The sequence below is a fragment of the Lactuca sativa genome, chromosome 1, assembly GCF_002870075.4.
Source record: "Lactuca sativa cultivar Salinas chromosome 1, Lsat_Salinas_v11, whole genome shotgun sequence".
Lineage (NCBI taxonomy): Eukaryota > Viridiplantae > Streptophyta > Magnoliopsida > Asterales > Asteraceae > Lactuca > Lactuca sativa.
In genome coordinates this window covers 114,660,278-114,676,873 of record NC_056623.2, presented here as the reverse complement: position 1 = coordinate 114,676,873, position 16,596 = coordinate 114,660,278, and the positions used below count along the sequence as shown (strand labels likewise).

At 32.7% G+C, this 16,596-nt stretch overlaps 3 protein-coding genes across 6 annotated transcripts; 1 reads left to right on the top strand and 2 right to left on the bottom strand.

Moving 5' to 3' along the window:
- Window positions 1-2,293: 2,293 nt before the first annotated feature.
- On the bottom strand, window positions 2,294-2,938 carry LOC111921434 (uncharacterized). Its single transcript, XM_023917017.1, has 2 exons — window positions 2,846-2,938; window positions 2,294-2,803 (listed from the first exon to the last, which is right to left on the bottom strand). Exons 1-2 carry the CDS (start codon window positions 2,936-2,938, stop codon window positions 2,294-2,296), a joined length of 603 nt encoding a protein of 200 aa, XP_023772785.1.
- Window positions 2,939-8,265: 5,327 nt separating this feature from the next.
- On the top strand, window positions 8,266-11,633 carry LOC111921383 (uncharacterized). 4 transcript variants are annotated; one of them, XM_052763704.1, is made up of 6 exons: window positions 8,266-8,403; window positions 9,318-9,388; window positions 9,474-9,577; window positions 9,981-10,087; window positions 10,184-10,226; window positions 11,025-11,633. In XM_052763704.1, the coding sequence occupies exons 1-6, from the start codon at window positions 8,356-8,358 to the stop codon at window positions 11,171-11,173; spliced, it is 522 nt and encodes a 173-aa protein (XP_052619664.1). In that variant the 5' UTR covers window positions 8,266-8,355; the 3' UTR covers window positions 11,174-11,633. The 4 variants fall into 4 exon arrangements, with proteins under 4 accessions (XP_052619664.1, XP_052619661.1, XP_052619657.1 ...); XM_052763701.1 differs by having other exon boundaries at window positions 9,978-10,087; window positions 11,025-11,631; XM_052763697.1 differs by having other exon boundaries at window positions 9,474-9,616; window positions 11,025-11,629.
- A 182-nt stretch (window positions 11,634-11,815) lies between these two features.
- On the bottom strand, window positions 11,816-15,548 carry LOC111921465 (serine/threonine-protein kinase PCRK1). The gene is made up of 3 exons (XM_042902240.2): window positions 14,559-15,548; window positions 12,048-12,980; window positions 11,816-11,940 (listed from the first exon to the last, which is right to left on the bottom strand). The coding sequence occupies exons 1-3, from the start codon at window positions 15,501-15,503 to the stop codon at window positions 11,926-11,928; spliced, it is 1,893 nt and encodes a 630-aa protein (XP_042758174.1). The 5' UTR covers window positions 15,504-15,548; the 3' UTR covers window positions 11,816-11,925.
- Between the last annotated feature and the right edge of the window lie 1,048 nt (window positions 15,549-16,596).

The following is a 16,596-nucleotide window of genomic DNA, read 5'->3' as shown; positions in this document are numbered from 1 at the left end:
GCTCTTTTTCCCGGGACTCCGGGAGCCTCGTGGCTTCCTTCGGGTACTAAGGAGGTTCCCTAGGGTTTAGGAGTGTCTAGGACTCTTAGAGAGAGAAAGGAGTTAGAGAGAGAAGTGAAAAAGGTGTGAAAAATGAAGAACTCTCGGCCCCTTTTATAGCCTGCGAGGCCTCGGTACGCTGGGCGTACCTCGGACCTACGCTGGGCGTAATGGTTCGGATAAGAGCGCCACCTCGGACCAGCTGTCTCACACTCCGGAAGAAGATAAGGGTGAGGGTAAGCGGGGCGTACTGACTTTGGACGCGGGGCGTAAGCGAGACAACGTGTCGGCCATCCGAAGCGAGCCGTGATCAGCAAGCGACGGTCAGGATTAAGCCACGTCATCAGTCCATGCATCAGCTTCGCAATTTCACTTTCTAACTTTAAAAATTCATAACTTTCGCATACAAGCTCCGTTTTCGATGTTCTTTATATCCACGCGAAGGTGGAAACGTACTCTACAACTTTTGTTTAGACTTCATTGGCTCATTTTGACTCGATTTTAAATTTTATATTATTAACAGACCGGGACAGGATTGGTCCATTAAATCCTCATAACGTCTTCATCCGACGTCCGTTTTCGCCCATCTTTTTCTCGTTACGTTACTTTTAATGAGATCTTCGATTCTCGTTTAGGTCATGTCGGCTAAAAATCACTCGATCTAATATTCGAATTTCGGGCTGTACACTACTAATCCGAAACTTCGAAAAATCATAACTTCTTCATACGAAGTCAGATTTGGACGTTCTTTCTATCGATGTTCTTAGTTTAACATATTCTACGACTTTTGTTTAGATCGCTAAGGCTAAATCTCGCTCTATCGTAAATTCACTATTTACGCTTCCCGGTATCGTGCCGGTTCTATTGCGAAACTTCGACGGGTCATAACTTCTTCGTTATAACTCGGATTTCGGCGTTCCTTATATCCCCGGAATCCTTGTTTCGACCACTACGACTTTATGAAAAGATATCGGGCTTATCTCACATTTTAATTTTGACGCTTATTTTTATTCTTTATTAATTATACATTTATAATTAAATAATAAGCACATATACACACATAATTCACATAATACTCAAATATTTCATCTTTATTACTTCAAAAAGAGTTACAATAGTTGACCTAGACTATTACATTAACAAATATGCTTAGCCCTGAAACCCGGACGTTACAGTTCATAACATCTTGATCTTATACTCGCTCTCCCCTTCAATTCATGACTTGAATTTCTAGAACATGTTGAAGGCCTCGTCTTTGGTTTTGATCAGGTACACCCACATGTAACGTGAGTAGTCATCTACAATTAGCAGGAAGTATTGATTACCACCTTTTGTTGTAGGTGTAATGGGTCCACAAAGGTCTATGTGCAACAGCTGGAGTGGGTCTTTTGCTCTCCATTGGGTCACCTTTGGGAAGCTCTATCTTGCCTGCTTGCTTACCATACAACCTTCACAAACTTGTGATGGGTGAGTTAACTGGGGTATACCTGTCACCATTCCCTTACATGTCATCTCTCCAAGTAACTTGAAGTTTGTGTGACCCATACGTGCATGCCATAACAATGAGTCATCATCTATACTCATGGTCAGGCATACAGGCTTCCCAGGCATAAGCTTTATTTTATAAAGTCTATTCTTGGACATTTTCACCTTCATAACTAGGCAGCATGCTTCATCATACATTCTCAAAAACTCTTTCTTCATCCCTATGGCATACCCCTCTTCAGTCATTTGTCCTAGACTGATTATATTGTTATGCAAAGCAGGAATATAATACACGTCTGGGATGACAAATTGGTTGCCATTCTTACAGTCAAACAGGATAGTGCCCTTTCCTTTGATCGCAACCTTAGACCCGTCTCTGAATTGAACCTACCCCGTTACTTTCTCGTCAAGTTCAGCGAATAAGGCCCTGCATCCTAACATATGGTTACTAGCCCCATTGTCTAGATACCATATGTTTTCAGCATTACTCTCCTTAAGTTGGCTTGGGTAGACTTTTTCTTCATTCAAAGGACTACTTTGACATTCTTTTCTCCACAAACAGTCAACAGTAGATTTGGTTCCTCTTCATCAGCAGCCAAGTTTACTTCTTGGTTCTGCTGCTTCTTTGCCTTGCATGCATATGCATAATGACCAAGTTCTTGGCATTCGTAGCATCTTATGTTGCTCTTGTCTCATGGCTTCTTGTTGGTATTGTTTGTTTCCTGTCGTGAGTCACCACCCTAGTGCCCACCTCTGCCACGAGAGGACCTCACCCTCGTAAGCTGCCTCTTCCTCCCTGTTTATTACTTTCGCCCCTTCCTCGACCATCTGTTGAGTTTGGCGTGCTTGGGCTCCAGTGGGTTGATGAGCCTTCTGCCTTGGCAAGTAGCAGGGCATTATCTGCCTGTGTGCTTGCCTTCCGGAGCCAGAGCCTGTCCTCATAAGCCTTCAAATGCCCAATTGCTTCTTCAAATGACATTGATTCCATGTCACAACTTTGTTCAATCGATGCCACTATGTTTATAAACCTTTCTGGGAGTGTATCAAACAACTTCCTTACCAATTCTTCATCTTCCAATATTTCCCCTGCACTCCCGAACTTTGAAATCATGGCTGATATCTTTCCGGTATAATCATCTACGGTTTCTGTTTCCTTCATTTGAAGTGCTTCAAACTCACTCTTCAGTACCCGGAGTCTTGCCTTTTGGACCCTTTCTACACCCACAAACCGTGACTTTAGAGAGTCCCAAACCTCCTTGGTTGTCTTCTTCTTGGCAGCCTGTGTAAGTATCTCCTTTGGGATAGATTAGAAAATGAAAACTCGAGCCTGCTTGCTCTTCTTCTCATCCACAACCACTCCGGTTGGTGGCTCAATGGCATCCCATAACCCATGGGCATCTATGATGGCTTCCATCTTAATCGACCAGGTATTGTAGTTTAGTGAAGTCAACATCGGGCATTGAAGAGTGAGGGGGCTATCTTTGGGCTGATTGGATTATGATGAGGCTGTCATATTGTTGAATCGAGGATACTTGGGCATGAAAGTGATTAGGATCTGTTTAGATCTGATACCAAATGTTGGGGATCAAGCAATGGAACAACAAACAACAAAGAATTAACAGGGGTAAAACTGGAAATAGGCAGTCGAATGATTACTTCTTTATTGAATGAAGAATAGCAACCTAATGATTGAGTTGTTGTACAAGGAAATTTCGACAGATGATGTGTAACATCTAAACTATGCTATTTAAACTACTAAAATTAACAGAAAAGAGAAATAATAGGAATAGTCCATTTTTCCAACGGTCATGACTACCATGTGCTTTATTATCTTCCTAATTACCAAGTCAACCTTTGACCAACAGTTGTAGCAATTTGCAGAGGTTAAAAAACAAATAAACTTTTTACTACATGATGTAGCCGTTTGGTCATCCTCTCTGCTACAGAGGTGGTCCGCAGACTTCATACATTTTTGCTTCGAAAAAAACAAACGGCCCATAAATCTCAAACCACTATACACAAATTAATTTATTTCACTATCACTTGTATCATTTGTCCTCATATTACATTTGCTATCCAACCCCTAAGTCAATTTATACATGTTCACCGTGGTTCTCGTGTTCAATTGGCTATGAGAGTTTATTTGAAGTTAAGTCCCGAAAAAAAAAGTATTTATATTACTAAGTCTCCTAATTAATCTTTAGTTGCCCATGTCATCGTTGATTGTGGAAATATGTAGGCACTAGAAAATATGTTAGTTGTTTTTATCTTTTTACGGGAGAGTCGTGTATCTCTTGAAAAGCTAGATATAAGCAACATTTTCTAGATCTTCCATCGAGTTTGAATATCGTTCTTTGGCATCGGTTACATTTGAAGGTAATAAATTGTGAAGAGACTTACATATTCACTGTAAGTTTAGCAGTTAATAATTTTTATGATAATATTTATGTTGTTCAGATTGATGTCAAAAATTCAGAGATAAGGTTTTAGAAACCCGTTCACAAGAGTATGTTGGCTAATATTTTTATAAAATCCTTATGTGGAATGAAACAAGAGTATTTTGGGTAAAAAGTTGAAGTTGTTGGACCCATTCCAGGTTAAGATTGGGGCAGGGGATAAAAATATATACCTCTGCTAAATCAATCGTAAATTTGAATGTTAATCAATAAAAATAAAAGAATAATAACTTGTTCTAAATGTTGCAGTCAAATGTTGTACTTGTAATAAGTTGCTTTTGGGCTAAACTAGATAATGGGCTAAAGAATTGTAGCAGGCTTATTGGGCTAAAGTTGTATCCCGTTGGACCTGAGATTTAGGTGAAAAACAGTCGAAAGTTAAGGACGTGTTTTTGTAAATATTGTCAAAAGAGTTGTTTTATCTTGTTGATCGGTCTAGGGTTACAATTCACAGTGTTTACACTATTTTTATGCTATTTTGGTTGTTATTCAATGAGATACACGCCCCTAAACAGAAGGTATTGAAGTTGTTTTTTCTTATTCAACATGTTTGCAGATTTTTATGCAAATTTTGAACTCTCATAGCTTGTTCATTATTTGTCCGGTTTGCCTGATTTTTTTTCAACATGTAGTTCACAATTTAACATACTGTTTACACTATTTTATGCTATTTTTTATTGTATATTCATAAAGATGCATGCCTCTAAATAGGGGCATTAAAGCTGTTTTTTTTTTTTTTTTTAACTTACACTTATTTTTTTTGTGATAGATCCTACATATGTTCGAGATGTTGTGTCCCCCGTAGAAGAAGATTTCAAATTTTGTAGAGCCACGGTTGGATTTCTCGAGAAATTCAAGGTAAAAACCGACATTATATCGACATCAACAAAACCTATGACACATCACTTTTTTTTACAAAAGTATGTTATGTGTACAAACACATTAGGGATTAGGTGTCAACTCCCCAATTTTTCTTGAATAGGAAGGATATAATTGAGAAATACGATAAGTATTGGGATGACCTTGAAAAATTAAACGACTTTTTGTACTTTGTGGTCATATTAGATCCACAGTTGAAGTTTGAGTTTCTTCAACAAGCCTTTGAGAAGTTGATTAAGTTAAAGAATATCGGAGAACCTCCCATATTCAACTCGGAAGTCACTTTGAAAGCTAAGGCCTTAATACGAGATATTGAAAAAAGATTTGAGAAAATATTTAATTTTCTACAAAGCAAAGTTTGAAAATATCAAGTCTTCGCAAAGTCAAACACATGCTCATGAAGATGTAGTTATGCTTGATGACGAGAATGACTTCATGGGTGATTTAATAGTACAAACATATTACCCATTAACATCAATAGAAACCAAGTTGACATGATACCTAAGCGAGTGGTCACTTAAATACAATAAAGATTTTGATATTCTACTTTGGTGGAAACAAAATGCATTTCTTTATCCTATTCTATCCTGTATGCCGAAAGATATAACTTTATTTATTTGTATACTTTTTTATAATTACATTTTAACACTTTGCTTGTTTATGTTGATACATATTTTGGGACTACAAATTTCTACCTTTACGTCCTAGGCAACTTTTAGTACAAAGTGGGTGGGTATTAGATCCATACCTAACAAATTTTTCCGCAAATATACTAGAGGCTTTGGTTTGCACCAAAAATTGGCTAAGGAAATCAAGAAATCTAATTATGGATAACATTGATGAAGTTTTGAAAGATAATGACACCGCGAAAGAGTTGGAAAATGCGATAAACAATGAAGGTGGAAATGAAAAACAACCAATCAATATTCTTAAATAGTTAGTTTGTATTTGGTCATTGTTATATTGGAAAAAAAAATAAGATTAATATTTTAATTTGGATGTTTAATGCTTAATGTTTAAATACTAATTATGGATTTTTGGAATATGAATTATGTTTAATATATTTTTTTATTGAACTAGATATAGAATTTCTTTATTTAGGTTATTCGGTTCATTTTGGTTTATTTGAGTTATTCGAGTCATTTCGGTTCAAAAGCATAGTGTACATGTTATTTTGGTCCTTTCGGGTTAATAACCAAACCTAAACTTGTACTACCCGAACCGAACCGGTCCTGTATTAGTATTAGTATAATTGGTCCGGGTTTCGGTTCCAACTTTTCATCCAATTCGGGTTCAGGTTATTCGGGTCCGATCCGGCTCGGATCGGTTCCTGTCCGAAGCACATCCCTAATTTACACATTGTGGATCTCAGCATCCATTAGAGTTCTTATTTGTGTCATTGTAAATAGAGTGTAGAAGGGTGGCTACAAAATCCAGCCGTGACTTCTTTGACATTGTAAATCTTTTTTTGGTTCCAAAAAAATAGCGTTGTAGTGTGTTTCATTTGTGTTAGAGATTTCGGTTTGTATAACTTTTGTAAATTAATCTTCAAATTAATCTTTGTTTTCTTGTTCAAACCTCATTCTCTTTATAAGTTTGTTGTTTTTATAGCAACATAAATCAAAATGTAAACAATTATTTATGTATAGGAAATTCTCTTATAGAAAACATAAAGAACACACGTACAAACTTAGGAGTGAGCATGATGTGGTTTGGTACGGTTTTAGGGCCAAACCGAACCGCAAACCAAAAGGTGAGATTTTTATATTCTAGAAACCATTTGGTGCGGTTTTTCAATGGTTCGTTTTTGTGGTTTTTTAGTGCGGTTTCGATTTGTATTGGTTCGCTGTCGGTTTTAAACCGAGTCAAACATATGGTGCAATTTTTTATGTTCGTCAATACCCTTTTTTTTACTGTGATGTTCATGTAAAGATTTATGATTGTCTGTCATGGTGCCGTTTCGTTTCCTCACATTTAGAAGCCGAAATCTTGAGTTTTGTTTTTATTGTTACTTGATCACTTCATTTTCAACCCATATTCCCAAGATCATTCTTTTATTCAATTTGCACTTACAAGTTACAAGCTTGCAAGTTATAGCCTACATAGTATTTATATTTTTTACACATAATCATTAAGTCACAAACACAAAGTGACAATAGATTAAAGCTAATAGCTAATTACTAATTACCGTTAAGTTCAATATATAATATATGTATAAATTAGAATTTATTAGTTTTTTAAATAATATGTATAATTGTATATGACTTAAATTAGTGATTTTTTTTATTGTTTATAAGCTTTCAGTACGGTTGAGTTTTGGTGGTCCGGTTTCTAAATAAAACCCCACGCACCAATAAATTTGGTTTTTCAAAAAATAAAATCCGCACCATCGATTTTTGCATTGGTTTCGGATTCTCGGTTGCGGGTTGTTGCGGTTTTAGCGGTTTTTCTTTTATCGGTTCGGTTTTTGTTCACCCTACTACAAAACATGAACATTCATCAACAACATTAACACCGGCTAAAGTTATCGGCTCTTATTCTTTTACACTTCAATTCCCTGAAAAGAAAAGAAACATGAATATATAGTGAAATTCATCTATAATCCCTTTAATTTCTATCCTTCTGTTTGCAAACAAAATTCTACAAAATAATCAAGTAAGATTACTGACTTGAAAATCTGCTGCATGCAAAGATGACCTCTAATCCAATTTTTTTTAAGGTTTAGACTCTTTTTTCTGAAAAAATATAAACAAGGACCATTTTTGCAGTTTTTTCTTATAAATATTAGTCAGATATTTTTCTTAAATGTTTTTGTCAACGTCAACCGACTCTATTCAACAAATATCTTTCCTGCTGTTCTGTTCTTGCTTATCTGCGCCTCAACACTCCAATCATCTTTCCAATATTTAGTAATCTAATATGTCTCTTATTCAAGAACTCAACCACCTTAAAATTCAACTTGAAGCCATAGAATTAGCCACAGAAAACTTTTCCGACTGTAACGTCATCGGCCAGGGTGGATTTGGGAGGGTGTACAAGGGTCAACTCCCGGTCGTCTCCGCCAGCTCCACCACCGTCGCTGTAAAAAGGTTAGATGTGAAGTGTGGGCAGGGAGAAAAAGAGTTTTTGATGGAGATCGTGATGCTCTCAAGTTACAAACACGAGAATCTCGTCTCTCTTGTTGGATTCTGTGATGAAGGTGATGAAAAGATCATTGTGTATAAGCATGAGATTCATGGAAGCCTCGATAATCACTTAGCCACTGATCTTACATGTATTCTTTTGGTGTGATACTCTTTGAAGTGTTATGTGGAAGGCTAGCTGTTATCGGAAAATATGATGACGAACGTAGGTTCTTATCTCACTTAGCTCAACTTTGTTATGAAGATGGAAAGATAGATGAGATCGTTTTTCCAAATATAAGGAAACAAGTGAAACCAAATTCATTGTAAACATTTTCTAGAATTGCAATATAGATCGGAAACAACGTCCAACAATGGCAATGGTTATTGAACAACTACAAATCTCCTTGGAATTTCAAATAGTAAGTTATATTGTTCCCTGGAATTTTATTATTTGATAGAATTTTGAAGTATAATGTTGTATTTGAAGATTTGTTGTAAGAAAATCAATTGAAAATACACTCCTATAACTGGATAGATTTTTAAAGTATCATCTCATTTTCCCTAATACATGAAAATAATTTTACCACTTGTCAATTTTTCATGAGTTTTGATTGTCATTTTATGATATTTTTGAAATAATTTCTAGGTTTTCTTTAATTTTTAAAATTAAAAAAGACACAAAATACTTATATACTTATATATGAAAAGTATTAAATATAATAAATGTAATAATAAATTGCAATTAATGCGTTTTTTCTTTCCTTATTTCAAAATTTTATTTTAAAAAATATTTATTTTTTACATTTTGATATTTAATTTTTTTAATTAAGGTGTATTATACGGGTTTTACACCTAGTATTGTAATAGCAAGAAATAAACTTATGATCCTTCTTAATAAATGAAGGTTTTTTTGCCACATGTCAATCTCTCATGAGTTTTGACACTTATTATTTTGTGGTATTTTTGAAATAAATATTATCCACTTGTCAATTTTTTATTTGCTTCAATTTTTAAAATTAAAATCATATACTTATATATGTAAAGTATTAAATATCATATATATGATATTAAATTGCAATAAATATGTTTTATTCCTTTCTTATTTTAAAAGTTGTACATTACAAAATATTTTATGTTTACACTTTATTTAATATTTATTTATTTTTTAAATAAACCCGTGTAATATACGGGTCTCACACCTAGTGCTATAATACACAAGTAAAAGAAAGCACGTTGACAGTTATTTCATTACCCTTTACTTTTTTACTCATATAGCTGGTTTAGTCAATGGTAAAACTTATACTATCATCTCCCTCTATCTTTTTAATTGCAGGATCAACAATTGTTTCCACCACCTGAAAGCCACCACATGAATCAATCACTTGAAAATAATAATAGCCAGAGGTTTAAATCAGCATAATGAATCTTTAACCAAAACTATAGCATTGCATTTCCAATTTTTATATTCTTTAATGATTTTTTTTTTCAGTAAGAAGAGTGATCATGATTTTGATTTCGATTGGGCGAATAGTGATAGATCTAATGTTGAGGATGATGATAATTATTCTTTGTCGCCACCCTTGAATGATGGAGGTGATTCTTCTTTTATTGTAACAAACATAATTATGAAAGGTAAGAAATAGCGAATTAGCAATATCCTTTATATATTTGTGTATTATAGCATCCTAAATTCATTCTTTCCAATAAAAAATCATGATTTCAAAATTTTCGTATTAATGTATTATTATACATAGGAAAATTGACCAAATTTATGGCATTGTACCTTTATGTTCTTTTTTTTTCTTATTCTAGTAGTGAGAATTGCTTTGAAGTTAGATGACATTGCTATAGTTGGATGTATTTTTTTAAACCACATTGCTATAATAGGAAGAAATGAAAGTATGATGCTATAATAAAACATATCCATGAAATTGCATTGCTATTTCTTGCATTAGAACCTTGGTGAAATTACTATATGTATGTTTTTCAATAGAAGGTGGTCCGGGAATAAAAGAGTTCCAAATAATTGGGGATGCTAAACCTGGAGGTAAACTTCTAGTGTGTGGATTTACATTGCGTGGGACCTCACGATGCATGTTTCAGGTATATACGTTTCAAGAATTTGCATATAAAGTATAACATTAACCATGAAGAGATTGATATTTTTATATATTTATAATGTATTTGCATGTATTTCAGTGGGTTCGTTACCATCGAGATGTTACTTTTGAGTACATTGAAGGTAAGTGTATAAAAATAATTTTATTTGAGTAAATGCAAAAAATAGTAATGTACTTATATTTACTTAAAAGCCCCAAGATTTAAGCAATACTTCTACAAATTGATAGAATTTTTTAGATAGATGTTAAAGGAAAATAGGAGGGGTGAGAGAATTTTTTGGATAGATATTGACTCCATAATTTTAAAGTTTAAGGAGATAGAAATGGACCCATATATGTATAATTCATATTTATGACACTAAGTGTGTACTTTCCTAAAGGCTAAATGTAAGAAATAGCAACCTATTTGCATTTATTTTGCCATTTGTGTATTTTAGCTTCGTACTTTCATATTATTCTATTACATTATTGTACTTTGAAGAATCTATGCAAGTGTAGCATTGTACTTTCAATTATTTTCTTATTAAGATATTACACTTTAAAAAAATATACTCAATTATAGCAATGAGTTGTTTTTCCTATTGCATTTAATCCTTTTTTATAAGTGTATGAAATTTCTAATGCACACCCATTGACTCATGATTGGTAATTCATTGCTCAATTCTCATGTATTATAGCATCTTACTTTTCCATAACATTGTACATAGAAAAATCTACCCAATTGTAGCTTTGGAAATCGTGTTGTATATGTATGACATTGTTATAATTCGTTACAAATTTTAAAGTACAATGTTTCAACCTTTAATAGAAAGAAATGAAAGTAGGATGCTATCATACAAAACAATGAAATTACATTTCTGTTTCTAGCATTTATTCCTTTTTCTTAAAGGTTAAAAAGGCAATTCATTCCAAATTCTCAGGAGCCACAAATCCAGAGTATGTAGTTTCAGCTGATGATGTTGATAAACTTATTGCTGTTGAATGCATACCAATGGATGATCATGGTCGTCGGGTAAAAAAAATATTCAAATCTATAATTTTTAAATTCAAAATCTATACCAACTTTTAAAATTTTAGCTAGATATATAATATGATATAAAATAGTTAAAGAATAATAAATTATTTTCAATGGCACAAAACTAAATGAAAAAGTAGCCTTCTATTAAGTTGATATAATCATCAAGTTTTCTTTTTAATTAAATATTTTAATCAACATACAACATTATATATGTGATATGGTACGCAATTTAAGCTGTTAATTCTTTATATTTTAATACAATCGTACTTTTTTATTTTGGAGTTTTGGGTTGAGCTTGAGCCCCAATACATTTTTGCTGATTCTGTTTTAATTTTTATAAATAATAATACAATACATATTATTAAAAAACTATATTTTCAATATGATAATCTAAATTTTGGGTATGGATGCGAAATATTTTGAGAAACTTTGTTGTTGTCAGGGGGACATAGTCCGACTTTTTGGCCAATCCACACACGCACACACGGAATCTTCAAAGTTATCTTTGTTTTCAAGTGGAAACCTTATTTTCTTCATAGATTTGTTGTTTTAATAGCGACATAAATCAAAATGTAAACAATTATATATATATATATATATATATATATATATATATATATATATATATATATATATATATATATATATATATATATATATATATATATATATATATATATATATATATATATATATATATATAAGAAATACTCTTATAGAATACATAATGAACACACGTACAAAGCATGAACCTTCATCAACAACATGAACACTGGCTACAAGTCATCAATGATCTTATTCTTTTACACTTCAATTCCCTGAAAATAAACGAAACATGAATATATAGTGAAATTCATCTATAATCCCTATAATTTCCATCCTTCCGTTTGCAAAAAATATTCTACAAAATAACTAAGGGACTTACTTGAAAATCTGCTGCAGCCTCAAGCATCTCGATAATTGTCTCCATCGTAGGGCATCCTCCAAAACCATAGAAGGTTATGCACTCGTATGCAATTTCTGTAAAAGCTTCATAACAAGTGCTATTAATTTGATCTCTTATAAGGGGATCAATTAATCTATCGAGTTCACTATAGTTGCGTATGAATAGATCTCCTAAATATTGTGGCTTATCATCTCCCAAGCTACTAGGCTCATTAGCCAATCTTCCACTAAACATTTCAACCAATATCATACCCAATGAGTACACATCCGCTTCTTTATGGAAAATGCTTTCTTCAAATATGGGATTCATGTAGAATTCAATATCGACAGGTTTTTTATTGTGTCGGATACTTGGCTTATTTATGGGGCCTTGTATTGAAAAATGAAAATCACAAATTTTGGCTTCAAAATTTTTATCTAATAATACGTTTTCACTCTTGAAATTTCCATGTACAACATCGTTGTCCTCCCCAAGACCCGAGTGAAGATACTCAAGTCCTCTTGCTGCCCCTATGCATATCTTCAACCGTTGTGCCCATGTAAGGGAACTCCTCTTATTAGGGTCTTTGATATGATCATTAACGCTTCCATTTGTAGCGTATTCATAAACTATAATCATTTCATTGCCTTCATCGCAATAACCAATGAAGGGAATGATGTTTTGATGGTGGAAACTCAAAATGATATGGAGCTCATTATGGAAGTACTCATGCTCGCCTTGCTTCAGGCGCTTGATGGCCACTAGTCGGTTTTCCCATTGGTTTGAGAGTTTCCCAATATACATTGCATAAAATCTACCACCTCCGATACATGTATTTGCTTTGAAGTTTTCAGTTGCCAAGTTGATCTTGTTTAGTGGAATTCGAAAACTTTCTAGATTTCGTGTGGTAATCGAAGAAGTTGCATAGTTGTTCTGTAAATATTAAAGAAAAAAAACCGAGTTTGCTTATATAGGTGTTGGCTTCTATGTGTAAGAAATTAAATTCACTTCTTCTCATACTATTATTTCTTTTTTCTATTTCCATATTGTTTAGTAGTTCGTATAAATTAAACATATTATGAAAGACTGAATCTTAATATCTATTAAAAGTTATAAAGTTACATGGACTATTTAAATAAATTTTGTTAATACAAAGGCATTAGGAAGGAAGGAGTTGTTCCCTCCCAATCCACTGAACCCACTGCTACATCAATTTTTGTCTCTTTTTTTTCATCTTTTCCAATCACAACACACGGAAGTTCTATCTTTTTGAACCCACTCAACCTACTTAATTAAAAAAAAATACAAAACAACTAAGATACAAGTTTTAAAACACATGGTATAAGAGAAAATAAGAAAGAGAAACTAGAGAGATGATGAAGTGGATTAGTGAAACAATTAACCCACTTGTTGAATCGGAAGAGGTATCGCCGATAACTCTATTGCTAATTGAGATTTTACCTTTGATTGTTTTGTAATTTTTTTTTTAATTGAGTGGGTTGAGTGGATTCAAAAAAAATAAGGTTTCCGTGTGTTGTAGGTTGGGAAAGATGAAGAAAAAAAAAATGATGTGGCAGTAGGTTCAGTAGGTTGGAAGGGAACAACTCCCTCCTCCCTTATATAATATAACTATTGTTCATAAGGTCAAATCGATTTTTTTTCTTCGTTCTTTTTTTTTAAAAAAATATGCAAAGTTACAAAAAGTATCCCTTCGAAAATAAAAATTATAGAAATGATATATTTAAAAGTAAAATTATAGAAATAATCCATACTTTATAGTGAATTTACAAATATATCCTTGCATAATAGCGATATTATGGAAATAGCCCTTGTGTAATAGCAAACTTATAAAAATTATCCTTGTATGATAATGAAATTGTTGAAATAGGCATCTATCAGACTTTGATTTTTTTTTTAATTATTTTGGTTTATACTGGTTTAATAAATTGCTACAACACATATGTATTTTCACTATTATATAACACCTAGGATGATCTTACCCTTTGCCGAGGGAGATCAAACCTAGTGAAATAAGAAGTTCTAGGGACCAAACATGGCAATATACAAAATTTTTGTAGCTAAAGTTTGAAACCCAAAAATTATAAGGATCAAATATGACAATATACAAAAGTATAGGGACAAATCTGCTGATACATAAAAGTCTTCTGGTGAAAGACTTAAGTATGAAATCCAAAAATAATGAGGACAAAACCAATATATAAAAATGTTTTAGCAAAAATATGAATCATAAAAATATACTATTCGTCTCTGAATTGAAATTAAATATATAATAATTATATTAATATGGGAGTCAAAGAAGTCGTGAAAAACGTTACTGACAAAAATAATATTCTAGGTTATCTTGATGTTAATTAGTCACTGACTTGTGGCACATGCTAACGCATTACATGATGAAATCAACAAGTTTATCTTATTATATAGTCTAACAATAATTTCATTCATTCTATAAAATTATGTTTTCTTTAAAATAATCAAAAATGAAAGACTTACTTGAAGATCCATTGCTTGCTCAATCTTCCGAATGATCCTCTCCATAGTAGGGCGTTCCTTTAAACTCAAGTTAACACACTCATAAGCAATTTCATTAAACATACGAAAAGACTTCATATCAACATGACCCTTTAGAATGGGATCAATAAACTTTTCTAGTTCATCATCTTTTTGGTCGTCTTCATAATAACTTCGTACTAAATCCATCAGATATTGTTCCTTAGTTTCTCCGAAGCACTTTGCATAAGCAAGCATCCCACTCGACATCTCAAACAATACAACTCCAAACGAATACACATCAGACTCTTTCCACAATCTACCTCTTTCATTATAAATGGGATCAATGTAAAACCTTGTACCCGAAGCCTTTGTAAGGAGTACTTCGGAATCTGGTTGGTTTCTTGGACCAAATCTTGACAAACCAAAATCACAAATTTTGGCATCAAGATTTTCATCTAGCAATATATTTGCACTCTTCATGTCTCTATGTATTACTCTCATGTGCTCCCCAAGACCCGAGTGAAGGTACTTAAGTCCTCTTGCTACTCCTAAGCAAATCTTCAGGCGTTGTGCCCATGTCATGCAACGTCTCTTATTAGGGTTTTGGAGGTGATGATCAAGGCTTCCGTTTGCAGCATACTCATAAACTAAGATCATCTCATTAGCATCATTATAGTAACCGATAAAAGAGATGATGTTTGGATGATGGAAACTCGAAACCATTTCGAGTTCATGAAGAAACTCGTTGTTTCCTTGATAACCATCTTGATTAAGACGTTTGATGGCTACTATGTGGTTTTGCGAGTGTTTAGAGAGTTGACCTTTGTAGACCATACCGAATCCACCATCACCAATCAGAGTGTCGAAACTGAAGTTGTTTGTTGCGTGAATGATCTCCTCAAGTGGAATTCGATACTTTTCTAGGTTTACTTCTGAAGAAGACATTGTTTTTTGCTAATGTTCTTTTTGATATTGGTGATTATGTATGGTTATGGGTGGAAGCAACTTTGTTTTTTTGTTTATATATATACAAAATAAAACGGATATTCTTCTTGGAAACGTCGTGGCTTAAAGAGTTAAAAGAATATTATATATTATGGTTGACTACTGCAAATGATGCCGCAACGTGTTTAGTTTACATTAGCAAGACATAAAATAAATGCAAGAGAGGGAATGAAAACGTATAATAATCAATTAATTATAATAAATTGGATGCTCTTTCGTGTTTATTTATCAAAATAAAGATGTAAGGGTCGTCTTTGGGGAAAATGTGTAATTCAAAAGTACTCCTTGTAATTTGAGATTTTGTTGCAATTCTGTTACTAGGTTATAACGTATGTATTACACCGTAGAAAAGAAATTATAAATTATAAAAAAAAAAATAACAAGTAGCAAGTTTATGATTTTTTTAATAGAAGAGAGAGATTGAATGTATGACATTCAAGTCTCAAACGATTAAATGGTACTTAATATATGCATATCCTCATAAATCAGTAAAAATTTAAAAAAATAAAATAAAAATCATAATAATAATAATAATAAATCAATTTGTTGTATTTTTTGGTCAGTTTAATTTGATATATTCTGGTTACACTTAATTTGATATATTCTGGTTACACTATATGTTTCCTACTCATCATTCAATATCAATATCATTTTAACGTATTTTCATACATGGTTATTGTTGAAACATGTATTTAATTGCTTTTTCTGTCATTGTTGAAGTGTTTTAGCAAGTATAATTACTTATCTGATAATTAAAAACTTATAAACGAAAATATACTGTATAATGCTTTTGCAATATATGTCAATTTTCTTATTCATGAGAAAACTTTTGGTTGATTTATTTGTCAACTTGCAATTATTCATAAACAAATCAATGGTGGGTACCTACTAGATTATTGATCGATATCCTATATATTGTGAAATAATAAATGAACAAAATGATGAATTGATTGATCTAATAAAAAAACTATTAAGATGGTCGATTAAGTTGACTTTATAGAGATCTAAAATAAATATAGTTGTCTAGATCTAG